The sequence below is a fragment of the Ornithodoros turicata genome, unplaced genomic scaffold, assembly GCF_037126465.1.
Source record: "Ornithodoros turicata isolate Travis unplaced genomic scaffold, ASM3712646v1 ctg00001058.1, whole genome shotgun sequence".
In the NCBI taxonomy this organism is placed as follows: domain Eukaryota; kingdom Metazoa; phylum Arthropoda; class Arachnida; order Ixodida; family Argasidae; genus Ornithodoros; species Ornithodoros turicata.
Window position 1 is genome coordinate 117,661 of NW_026999454.1, and position 13,072 is coordinate 130,732.

The 13,072-nt window shown below is 46.4% G+C and overlaps 1 protein-coding gene across 1 annotated transcript in view; it reads left to right on the plus strand.

Moving 5' to 3' along the window:
- Positions 1 to 13,072, plus strand: part of LOC135376219 (putative phospholipase B-like 2) — a 95,549-nt gene that overhangs the window by 17,082 nt on the left and 65,395 nt on the right. The window contains exon 2 of the mRNA XM_064608824.1: positions 12,394 to 12,640. Coding sequence (XP_064464894.1) covers positions 12,394 to 12,640 — 247 coding nt within the window. The remainder of the gene's footprint in view (positions 1 to 12,393; positions 12,641 to 13,072) is intronic.

Sequence of the window (13,072 nt, forward strand, 5' to 3'; positions counted from 1 at the left end):
GAGTAAATTTACTTTGTGTGAGCAAATTTAGTCCTTTTGGGGACTGCACCACCGATTAGTCCATTTCTCGACTAAATGCATGAGGCTAAATGAATGTCACAAAGTGGGTACTGTATTTCACGCTTTGTACTCACAGTCCTAATGTACATAATCCATGAATTGAATGGACGAAAATACTTCGAATAAAACCATGAACTGTGATATATCAAGTAGGCATGCATAGGACACAACTTGCCAAGGAAGAACAACTATTTCTTACTCTGTGGGTAAAAAATTGCGTAATTATATAGCCCTGTTCCATATATAATTGAACATAGAAGTAAAATGAGAGCGAGCATATATGCAGGGTGCGTTAAGTAAGACTGACCAGAATTTTGTTAAATTCGCGATTGATTTTTCTTTCGCAAAAGTCGTCGAATACATCTATTCCTGATGAGGCCTACTCAAAGGTGGTGGCGTATCAGTAATTAGCGCAGCCGTTAATTCACTTTCACAATTAATCTTTATAATTATAATAGACTGAGAATTTGCAAAGTTGTAGAGCACAAGCCTGAGGAGTCTAGCACGCAAGAATCAAAACAACAGCGCTTTTCTCTGCTCTAGTAACAAATATGCGAAAATGGAAAATATTCGAGCGCTGCGCGGGTTTTGCGGTCACTTTCTCCTCTCCCAATCGCGGTGTCACCCTTTGCCAACTGACATCAGGCTGTTCCACAAAGTATGGAACACCCCGCTTTGTCCTCAGGAGTGAGTGTGAGGGGGAATAGACTTATCCCTGTTTACAAACAAATGACGTCAGATGGTACAACAGCGCCACCAACTTGTTAGAGCGGAACTGTTATATAAAAAAAAATCAATAAGTCACAAGAAAGCCACGTTTAAATGTGGCTTCTGGTATTGTAAGATTTTTTAAAATTCTTTACATATTATTAGTTGTATGGCATTGTTCTGCTCCATTCTACCGGTAGCCCTATCTTTTCGGTAGCCCTTTCTAAGGATGCCTACCGGGCTCTTCCGTCTTCAGGAGTCTGAAGGGCAGGAGTTTCTCTCGGAGTGCACGTGGTGTCTCTATACAAAGCTAGCACGAACTAAGTCGTAATAACAAATCACATTCCGCACAGGATTACGACATTGACTTTCAGACGATGCAACTTTTGGGATGAAGCCTTCTTTTCTTTCCGCGGTGGACTGGGAACGCAAATGAAGACACGAAAGCCACCAAATACGTGACCTCATTTGTGTGTACCCCTAATACAAAGAAGCCACCTGACCTTCGTGAAGGAATATGGCTTTGTGAGACGGCGGTCTTCTCCGCCCGCGCTGTTTCGGTTTCACTTTGTCTACCAACGTCATGATTACGTCACGGTGACGTTTCTTCGGTAGAGGTCTATAGTGATGCAGTTTCTAAGCCTACGCTATCACTACAGAGCGGATTTTGAGGTACTAAACAACGTGTTTTAGGCGCATGAAAAGGCCACAAAAAGGCACAAATTTTCTCGGAATAGGCACGATCAACTCCTGAAGTCATTCTTGGAATAGCCAGTGCAAAGATTCCACAGAGCGAGACATAGGAAGAAAAATAGTATGGGGATTTTGGCGCCCACAATACCGCTCTGATCGCCCCCCCCCCCCCGATTTATTTTAGGGAACGTCACCGCCAGAGCTGTAAAGTGACTAATTACAAGTAATTGAGCTACTGTGACTAATTACTTTTGTGTAACTAGTTACTGTAACCAATTACTATTTGTGTAAATAATTACTGTACCAAACTACTTTCTATAACATGTATCTGTAACTGTAAAATAAATTACTTTTTTTCGAGTAACTTGCACTCTGAGGGAAGTTACATCTTCAATCGAATGTCCGTGCGAGTGTTAGGTCCTGGGGTGAAACGTTACAGAGTGATTCTAATGAGAACACAAAAGACATCCTGCTATTGAGAACAAATATATCAGCACTATCAGCATGACTACCAAGCGAGTGACTATGTGGATTGTTTCAGAGGTTTATGTGTACTGTTGATACACTGTGTTCCAAAGTTTTACATGTGGTCACCTTCAATATCAGTAACCGGAAGTAATTGATAAGTAGCTGAATGGCATTTCACGAGTAACTGTAATTGTAGCTGTAACCGAGGTACATTTCAGTCTAAGTAAGTTTTCCTGTAACTTAGTTACTTTTAATTACACTTTGCGAGTAACTTATACAGCTCTGGTCACAACTTAGCACAGCTGCAAGGGTAGACACGATATTGCACCGGGTGCAAAGAAAGCAGGCGATAAAAGAATTCACTTTATGGCACAGAGGGAGACACTTGCATTCTGTGATGTAGCGCGGCGAAGCGTGTCCTCGGCTGTTACGATTTTTGTTCTCGTTGCAAAAATAAACACGAAGCAGCAAGTAAAGTACCGTTTAGGCGCTTATCGGCGCCTATTTCCAGAACAGGCACTAATCGCAAAAAAAGGCAAAAAGACACTAACATTAGGGTCCCCTTCGAACCGATTTGTACTTGAAACATTGAAAGACGGGGTCTGCACGCACCCAACGAAAAGGCATATTCCTGGAAATCCGCTCTCTAGTTGTCACCAAAATGCCGACTTTGATTTTGTTCCCGCCATTATCTGTTATCTGCTCAACACCTTCCAAGACACAGTTCGCGATATCGTCTGATAAATGTCACGCAATACAACTGCCAATCCATTACTTCCAAAAACCACGCAGACACCAAAAATAAAATCACTGATTCCGCTGCTGGATAAGTGTGTACGTTCCACCAGGTTTTAACAAAACAAAAAATAACGGTATCGACCAGGACGCTAGGAAGCGGGGGTGCCCCATAATTTGAGGAACAGCCTGATGTTAGTTGTGAAAAGGTGACAGCGAGAGAGTGATAGGAAAAAGCGGCCGCAGAACTCGCGCAACGGTCGAAAATAGTGCATTTTCGCATATTTTTACTAGAGCACAGAAAAGCGCTGCGGTTTCGATTGTAGCGGATTAGACTCCTCAGGTTATACTCTACTCTCTGGGTTGTGCAATTACTCGGTCAACTTAAACATGTCGACCTATACGGTCCTATAGCCTACAACCTATACGGTCGACCTTCATACATCGTTCGTCCAGTAACGTGAGTCAGAGGTCAGTCAACCTGCCACCGCTAGAGGTCGCCTTTGTTGTCCGGGACTTTCCAGACTAGGGTTGTGTGCCCACATAAATTCAGTTGCTAGTTAAACGCCTCCGTGTGTGTTCGTCCCTGTCCCTCCGCGTTCTTAATCATGTTCTATTTTCACTAACTATGATGATTAATTATGGAAGTTAATTAACGGCTGCACTAATTACTGATACACCACCACCTTTGAGTAGGCCCCATCTGGAATAGGTATATTCAACGACTTTTCCGAAAGAAAAGCAAACCGCGAATTTAATAAAAATTCTGGTCAGTCTTATGTGACGCGCCCTCTATATCCATATACAGGGTGTTTCATCTAAAGTGATAAAATATTCTAACTGGCAACGTACTCGCCGGAGGATTGTGGGCAAATGCCTTCTGGAAACTTTTGCCTCCGTTTAAGAGCCTTTGAACAATTTTTAATTGAGGGAATTTTTTTTTCTAATAGAGCTTTGAAAGCCTCTCCCTGTTTGTAAAGAAATGACGTCATAGTGTTCGACAGCGCCACCAATTTGGTAGAGTTGAACTACGCTCGAAGCTTGAGGCGAACAAGGTCGCGCCCGAAAGTCTTGAGGGGATTACGATGGTCCCTGAAAGGGGCGCGACGTTCGGTCCTACTTTTCTTCCAGTAGGAGGCAGCGAAAAAGTGCTCATTCGTGGAACCCAGCCCTCCCCTTCCCATTTGTTTCGGTTTCAGTCTGTCTACCAACGTCATGATGACGGTTCTCGGGTAGAGGTCTATTGCCAAGCCATCCTCACTTTTTTTACACAAATACGAAGTCTCCACAGATAACCACAGACTGAACAAAAACAATGCGCAGTATAGCAACAAAAATAGTCGAAAAGTATTAGTATAAGTGCTGCTTTAGTCCTGCTTGATTGTCACAAAAAAGAAAAAGAAAGCGCGCGAAAGGGGACACTATACACTGCTGGCCAACCGTGCTGTTTCTGATTACTTCATTGTCGAAGCTCCAGACAGCTGTCTGTGAATAACCATACTTCTGCAAAGACTGCCTCGGCAAGGCAATAGTCACAGAGGGACAGACTTCTGTGCTCTTGGACACTTTGACTTTGATAAACCGGTGCTCGGTCACATATTAAGTTGACTGTAACGTTGGGTTGCTTGGGATTACAAGTAACGAATACGACCCCCTGTAGAAAATGCCCTGTTTTGACTACACCCATGACAACATGTAGAGGTTGACTGCGTATACTTGCGGCTATTGTTTGTCCATATTAAAGTAAAAACGATTGCTTGTCACAGTCATCGTCGCTCGGTGCGGCCAGAGGAGGAAGTGTCACCGCCTTTTTTGTTTCGCTGATTTTAGCATTTTGACCTTGGTTCCGCGGACAGCACTTTTATCGGAAGTAGCTTCCCAGATAAATTCCCTTTTTTGTTTGTCACTGGCAAATGTGAATGAAACAGGGACCTATCTCCTGAGTTCTTTGTGATAAGACAACCAGCATCAAGGTCAAAGCGGGGGAAAGAAAGCTAAAACAAGAGGCGCGGACACTTCCTCCTCTCGCCGTACCTTTCGCGCGCGCTTTTTTGCGACAATCAAGCACGCGGAGCTAAAGCAACACTTTTACTATTTTTTAAAACTATTTTTGTTGCTATTGGTGGCGAGACCCTCACTATGGGCGCCACTCTGCCGCCTCTTGCTGGGGATCCTCGTTTCGGTTTCGTTTTGTTACTTACAGTCAAAACTGTCATATTGGAATGAAAATGCGACTTAATTGGAACACATATGTCGTCTTCGTCATGCAATCAACGCTGGACAGCCTCTTACACGTGCAATGGCTTGGTACGCAATGCAATGTGCGAATACTGCCCGGGCATATCCCCACGACACGGTTCGTTCAGCGAACACCAGTGGGCGACTCCCGAACTTCTCGGCGCCAATACTGCGCGTAGTTTTTGTTGGGTCTGGGGTTACCCGTGGAGGGCTTCATATTTCTGAAGAAAAGAGTGAGGTTGGCTTGGCAATTTTCAAAGTTTGATTAAAAAATAAATTTTCTTCAATTCAAATTTATCCAAGCCTTCCTAAATGGCGGCAAAAGTTTCCAGAAGGTAAATGCCGAAAGCCCCACAATCCTCCGGCGAGTATATCGCCAGTTAGATTTTTTTATCAGTTTAGGTGAAACACCCTGCATATACCATATAGCATTACTGCTCCATAGAGCACTGTTCCATATCGCATCATCTCAAAATAAAGTTGTTGTTGTTCCATAAAAGTCACAAAGAGCACATATTTACGTATAGATTGTTCCATTCAGAGTATCATGCGAAGTTTCTTAACTATGTGAAGTCTTGGGGAGTAAATTTCAGGGCAAGGGGATTACAATGGGGAGTAATTGCAATGTAGGGAGCTACAACCCGCAATTACTCCCCAGTTTACTCCTTTTGTTTCTTAGTGTTCGTTTCGCAAGAAGGTGAAAAGTACATACCTCACCTGACGTCTCAAAGCTATTTTTTGCCCGCAAAATGTGGGGCCAGCGGTCGTTATATTCATGGATGTTTCGCTACGTTCTGCAATATAATTCCAATAGTGCGAAAATGAATTATCTGACTCAAGCCCATTCAGATTTTCCCGATGCCACCACAAAATACTTGCCCTATAGTAGAACGTAAACAGTGGGATATTTAGAGACGCGAGCAACCTTGGAGTTTTGCTCTCACTGGTAAATTTCTCCTACGGATAACAGGAAAATGATGATAAAGCTTAACTTGTATCTTTTGTACTAGTGCTGTCTGAAAGCATCTTGTGTTTTTGCTCCTCATTGGAAATTTTCTGCTTGTGGTGTTAATTCAGGAATCCGAGGCACATATGCGCAGTGACAGTGTGCTATCCCCTATAAGATTACAGAAATAATTTGGTAAGGAAGGCTATGAATCTTATGCACATCACGTTAGGGTTTTCTAGAAATCGTTTACTGTGGTCGGGAACAGATGGCACGTAGGTTACCTTTATTCATGGTTTCCCATTGTTAACGTTTACTATTTTTATAACCTTCTCCTTCGATTGATTTTACGGGCACAGAGCTCCGCAAGTTCGTTATGGCCCAGCTTAAAGGGGCACTAAAATGCAAGAACAAGTTCACTCCTAATTACGTCACACGCTATGTTAATTTCGTACTTGTTATCATAATTCAAAACTTTGATTTCGTTACGAAGCTACAACCAAAATTATACTGAACTCTTTCTTGCGTCGGCGCTAAGCAGTGAACGACCCTTCAGCTCGTGCATCGGTGCCTTTAATGCATGCTGCGCGTGCACGTGCGTGCCACGCCATGGAGCAGTCCCGGTGAAAAACAAAAACAAAAACATGGTGCGCGTTGCGAAGCGGACTGGCGTCGCTGTCCGAAGGACGTGAAGATAAATGCTGTCAGTGGAACATCCACGAGAACTGTTGTAGGCTACAATTCAGTGAATCGGCATTGAAACATTCAGCAGTGCGCATCATGCCGCGCATATACGGAACACTACGATCGGACCTGTTCCAAATCCACAAGCCCACGATAGGCATGCGCGCGCTTCTCGTGCTGTCTCATTGGATGCCGCCAATCTTTGCCTCCTGGTGATCCCATTCGTTGCCGCCAAACACAACTTTGTTTTCATTCCGTTTCTCTTCGAAACGGTAGCGTTGTATGAACTGATTTTGTTTGAATTATGCTAATTGAAGTACGGCGTTTCATTTGAGAGCAAGTTTTTCTTGCATTTTTGTTCCCCTTTAAAAGGACCTGAGAATGGCGTGAAAAACCAAAAAAAAAAAAAGGAGAAAAACAAGAAAGAAAAGAGGAAAACAGCACGATTGGAGCCAACCATCATTTAGAATGACATCGTTCAGTCTCCCGAATTCTTGAGAACATCGATACGTATGCATTTCTGCGACAATTCCGCGGCCGTTTTCGGGTAGATGTGGGCACAGCTTCCTGTGAAATCCAGCCTAAGAAGTTCTAACCCCCTCTTCCTCAGAGTGCCAGCCATGACTATGTATATACCAGCGAGGCCAGCAACTGCAGTGTCAAAAGCACCACCTTTGTGATTACTCACGAACACACTAATAATAATTGGGTGTTTACGTCGCGAGCCAGCTGAGATCATGAGCGACGCCACAGCGGTCGGTCTGTGGACTGCTTTTGCCCACCTGAGGATGGTGGGCACCTTTTTTTTCACCTTTTCACCTTGCGATGAAAGCTCATCAGACGGCACCCCGTCGTCCCTCGCGGAAGACGGCGTAGCCTGTCTAAGCAACTTGTACCCTGCCACCAAGTTGCTGGCGTCCTCGGCCGGGTTCGAACCCGCGATCTCGGGATCAGAAGGCGAACACGCTACCGACTGAGCCACCGAGGCCGGTACTCACGAACACACAAAGTGTTACAAAAATGCATATGCCGTTTTCAACAAAGTGGAACTGAGCAATATCATTGCAAGTGATCACTGTCTCGGAACATATTAAGAACGTAGCCTACTTAGCCTTCTACACTCTCTTAATTCACAGGTCAGGTGGTCTTTGCCATTGGTTGGTTCTTGAGCAGCGCATACCACGGTGTAAGAAAGAGAGAGCTGTCCGTACGGCGCCTCTCCGTCGGTCGAATTAGTGCTCGCGCTTCTGTATTGTGCTAATAGATGGCTCTGAGCGGAAGGGGCATATGCGCTGCTCGTGGCAGGGGGGTCGGCTTCGCTCAAAAAAGCGTGAACACAAGAGAGCTGCCATCCGTTGGTCATGGAAGGCGTTGCCTTCCGTTGGCTCCTTCATTCCGCTAAACTGACGTGCTCGTTTTCTTAAATTCATCACTTGCTATCTAAATTCGGCGTACCATGTGGGTATCTCATATGTATTTGTTAAACAACTAAGCATTGCATTTTTTTCCACAACATCACTTGCTTGTGTGCTGTCCTTCGTTCGTCACTTTATTATCGGCGTTACGGTCGTTATGAGCTAACGAGTGGCGGGAAATTCAAAAAGGCGGGCCGGAAATTAAAAAAGATGGGCACGTGACACATTGCGCGTGACGTATCCCACGCCCTTCACGTATCACGCGAAGAGCGCAGTGCACGTGTTTTATCACGTGCCCTTCTCGACGAGTGCCCCGCCTCTCGTTAGCTCCTAACGCGTGCAAGTGATTAAGCCCTCAGAGCATGGAATGACGGGTGGTTTCGTTTTTGCCATTTCCGGTTCCCGTTGGTTCGCAGAGCAGCATGAAGATGACGGTTTACTGTGTGTATTCATGTTTGGATTATAGTTGTCTACGGAAATACATGCCTAGATTTGTTACGATGGGTAACGATTTATTGATTTCGCTCGCAAAGCATACAATCGCCACTTCAACACGTCATAGGCGGTAAACATCATCTGTGTTGGTGGAAAGCAAAGGGTTGGAGGTGTCGCAGGTAATCTCATAGATAAAATATGATTCACATTTGGTATGACAACGTTTACCTTGTGATTCCGATAGCACTACACAATTCTGCACGTATCCCCGGGGGTTCGTACGTACTCAACGCAATTCCACGGCTTGCCTCGCTTCCTACGCTGGACATCGTTCCCTCCATCGGCTCGTTTCCCCCGTTTGTTATCCCACGTGACTGCACAGGGTTGGCAACAAACGGAGCAACTCCACTGTAGTCAGGGGCGAATCCAGGGAAGATCCTCGGGGGGGGGGGGGGGGGGGTGTCGCCATGTAAGACGGCGAGCTGCGGCGCTTTCATTTCACACCAGAACTTTATTTATGATCTACATGTTGCGAAGCTTAGCAAGCTGTAGAGGCGTTCCTCTACAGCCCTCCCTCCCTTACAAAAACATGCTCTTAGTCCGTTCAAAACAACGCATAACTGAAGGTGCTTGGTAACTGGTGCTACACCAGTATCTATTTGTCTTCCTCTATACGCATGTCTAAACAGCAGAAAAATATGTCCTACCATTTTCCTAACGTGCTGTCTCTTTGTGAAGCTCAGTGAGGAGGCCTTAGCTTTGTAGACACCAGGCAGCCACTGACCCCCCAAACGTCAAATCGCTGTCTTTATCCACTGTGCAGTGTCCGGCGCGTTCCGCGCGCTGAGAGGAGGCGAATGTGATTCCTCCTCGCACCACCTGCGTCTTCGCTCCTTTTTAGGCAATGAAGTGTTCGTCGGCGAGTATATGTCATGCCCTTCGCGCAATCTTGGGACGAAAGGCGCACGCGGGATTGGCGGGAAAACGGAGCGTGCGGCAAGAAAATCTGCCGGAATGGGGGTAGAGGTATGTCTCGGGGGGGGGGGGGGCAGGGCCACCCCACTGGATCCGCCCCTGACTGTAGTCAGGGGGCAGAAATTCGTCGACTAACACTGTCGATGACCAACGGATGGCTGCGCCCTGGCGGTCACGTTCGGGGATAGGAGAATCCCGTTGACGGCGCGCCAAGTACGTTCTCTAGAGTCTTCCTATATTAACTCTATGGCTCGTGGCCATTGCGAAGCGGGATTTAATCGCTCTTGGACAGACGCTGACGAAGTCCTAACGCTTCAAAATACATCATTCTCTGGAGCGACTGCTTTTGTTATGCGCTATGTGCCAACAATATTGATTTCGTAACACTTCAGTGGCGCCAATGAAGTAGTATCGCCTATCTCATGGTTGATATGTACGGTCCACGATGTCGGAGTTTCAATTATTTTACATAGCTGTGCCCACATGTATCCGTCCATATAGGGTGCAACGAGAAAAGTAAATTGGCTCAACGCTTATTACACTGGAGGCGGTAATTGTGCTGTGAAGCCAAATTAAGCGACTCCACACGTGAAGAAGGCTTTAAAACAAGCGGTAATTTGAATGTTTGAGCTTTGCGTATGAGAAGCATGAGCGTGAGGATGATAGGCCATCGCAGCGCTAGGATAGCTGCTCCTAGGTAGTTGTACATGTGATTTAATCTGTACTTTTTAAGGGTGCGACGAGGGCCGGCGTCTACGGGGGGGGGGGGGGGCAACGGGCAGCTGTCCCCCCTGAGCCTGCCTAAAGGGGCGCAAAAGACACCTTTTGGGGAACAAGAATACCGGGGGCGTGCGCAAATTTCCCACACCAGCAGTACTGGGTGCGACACATTGACGTCTGGTTGAAGGTTCGCTCAGCCAGAATGAGTACTAGAGTTGTTTTACGCAATACTGTTTTTGCGTGGCTTTTATGCACCCAATTGCCCACACCTTCAATGCTACATACAGTGCATTCTTCAACCAACGCAAGCAACCACAAATAGAAAGCCATTTTCGAAGCTCAAGGATATATATTTTGCGAACGAAGTACATATTTTGCTGGCTCACTGGGGCTGCTTCCGGCATCTCGGGTAGTGCATAAATTATATGTGCAGGTCAGCTACATCTACATCATGAAACCAATGGAACACACGTGTGCAGTTGTCTTTTTGAAGGCACATCGACAAGATTTCGTTCCGGGTTCGAATCCGGGCGCGGGCTGTGCTGTCTAGTTGTTTTAACCGGGTTTTCCCCAGACGGGCCATAACACTATATTCTGCATAGTTCTCTGCGATAGTCGTGACGTTGCCCGCCTGAGCGTGGCCGACTACGGTAAGTAGTTCCATCACCACCACCTGGTGGTGTTGATGATCAGAGCATTACCGTTTAGTACGCTCAGGACCAATCACTACGTAGGTGAAAGTTACATGTTATAGTAGTGCTACGGCAAATGTAAAGGGTCAAAGTTATGTTTGTGATTTTCTTAGAGCAGGGCGTACGCTTTTCATTTCCAATTAAAATATATGCAAAGTGTCAAACAACTGTACGGCCCCTGTTCTCAACTTATCAGATGAAATAATGATACAATTCTAATTGGCAACTAACTGTGATCGTGGTAGGAGGAGAGTATCTGATTTCATAGTGCACGCTCCTTGTCTTCCGCACTATCCAACCACCTCGCGTGGCTCAGTGGTTAGCGTGCTGGCCATGTCACGTCACGTCGAGACTTGGAGGTACCCAGGTTCGAATCCCGGTGCGGGCTGTGCTGGCCGGGGTTTTCCCTGGGTTTTTCCTCCGACGCTTTCTGACTTTTCGGCACAATTCCCTAGTGCGTTATTCGTGACGTTGCCCACCTCTGTGAGGCCGGCGAGCCCTTTCGCTACCCACCACCGTACTATTCATAATAAACCATCCGAAAAATTCGCCACGAGCATTGTAATCCCTGTCCCAGTCCACCAGTTACAAAAATATTATAACGCAAATCGCCTCTCCCACTGTCTGGTCGCCTACCAAGCGGACCACAGCAGAAGCACTCAATGAATGATAGTAACAGCAGGCGACCGGTATGTTTCGCGCTGACCCTTCATGTGTGATGGAGTTTCCCGGCTTACGGAACTCAAACAGCAACAGCACTGCTCAATTCCGCAGTGCAAAAATACCGCGGAGAAGAATATGCAATGTCGAGAAGGGGAAGAGCAAAAAGACACAGGGGCAGAGTGAACGAAAACAACGAAGACGGCTGGAAATGACACGCGAGTTATGTTATTTCTACAATTTTTGAAGCATGTCTCGTAGAAGAAGGCATGAAGCAGGTTGATTTATTCATCGTCAATCATTCTTTTCTTCGTCATCTTGATGACGACGCGAGTGCCTCTAAAGGTAGTTGGAGAGGCGAATACATGTCCGCGTCTAGTTTCGCCTACAGCGAATTCGGATGGAGGCATTTTCATATTATTGAACCGGTTCGTGCACCGAACCGTTTAGAGCTCACCGGTTTGAACCGTTCTTATAGTTGCCTTCCGGAGCGGAACTCGAACTGAACCCTTATGACCGACCCTGAACTCGCACTGAGCCGATAACATTTTTGGTTCATTGATTAGAAGTACTTTTCTGCTAGCGCCACCCCCTTGATCCTGGTGGATCGCGCGCTCAACAGGATATCCATCACGCCAAATGTTTCAAGCCCCAAGCGCTTGTCGTCTGCTTCGGTGCACCCATTGGGAGCGCGAAGGGCTCGCTGGTGTCGGACACTCCGGCGTGCGCCGATGGTGCATGTGTCGCGTTAAGCGAGCGGAGTATAAAACACTCGGGCTTCGGGGCGCCTACTGAACGTAATCGTTGATTGCGACTCTACTCGGGTAAGCTCCAGTGACTGCTGCCGCTGAGAAGGGGAGCGGCGGACGGACAAGTCGCGGTACGCGTGGAGAGGCCTTGAAGTTATCTATGTGCTGTTGAATTGATTGGCTCGATGTTAATCGTTACACATCAATCGCACCAGCTTTGGCATCCTGGAAGTGTTTACCAACGGCAGTTACCCGGATGAGTATCAGGCGTACGGCGCAGGATTGCTGGAGGGCTACTTCACCCGGGACCTCATTCGCATGCATTTCGACAACCAGTGGGCGGACTACTGCCAAGGGGAGAGCGAGTACTGCCAACGCCTCTATGGGTTTCTTCAGGAGAACCTTCAGTTCATGAACCAACAGGTCAACAAGTTCCGAGGCACAGATCCCTACTGGCATCAGGTAAGCATTGATGACCGGTGAAAGCAAAAGAAAATAAAAAAGGCGTGAAAATTTTTCCATAATGCCTAAACAACGACGTTCCCAATCAAAAGTAGAAAGAACAGGAGTAAACTACTGAAGTAGAGCCAAATGCAGTTCATCCGAACTCCACCGTTCCACTCATGTGGAAACCGAGTTTCCCGGTTAACATTCGAGTATGGCATGGGCTGTATACCTGGAGTGCTCGGAAAGAAAATTCGTTTTTTTTGTTTCCTTGGCGAAATTACAAATTTTATGGTATATACAGGAACTCATGTTTACTCTGATTACGCACACCGTAGACGCATAAAATACTCAGCTGGTGAGGTAAAACTTTAGGCGCACAGGAAAGGTGGCAGGGGCATGGATGAGAGCGTCGTACATTTCGTTAGGTTGAATACTGCCCAGTGGAGA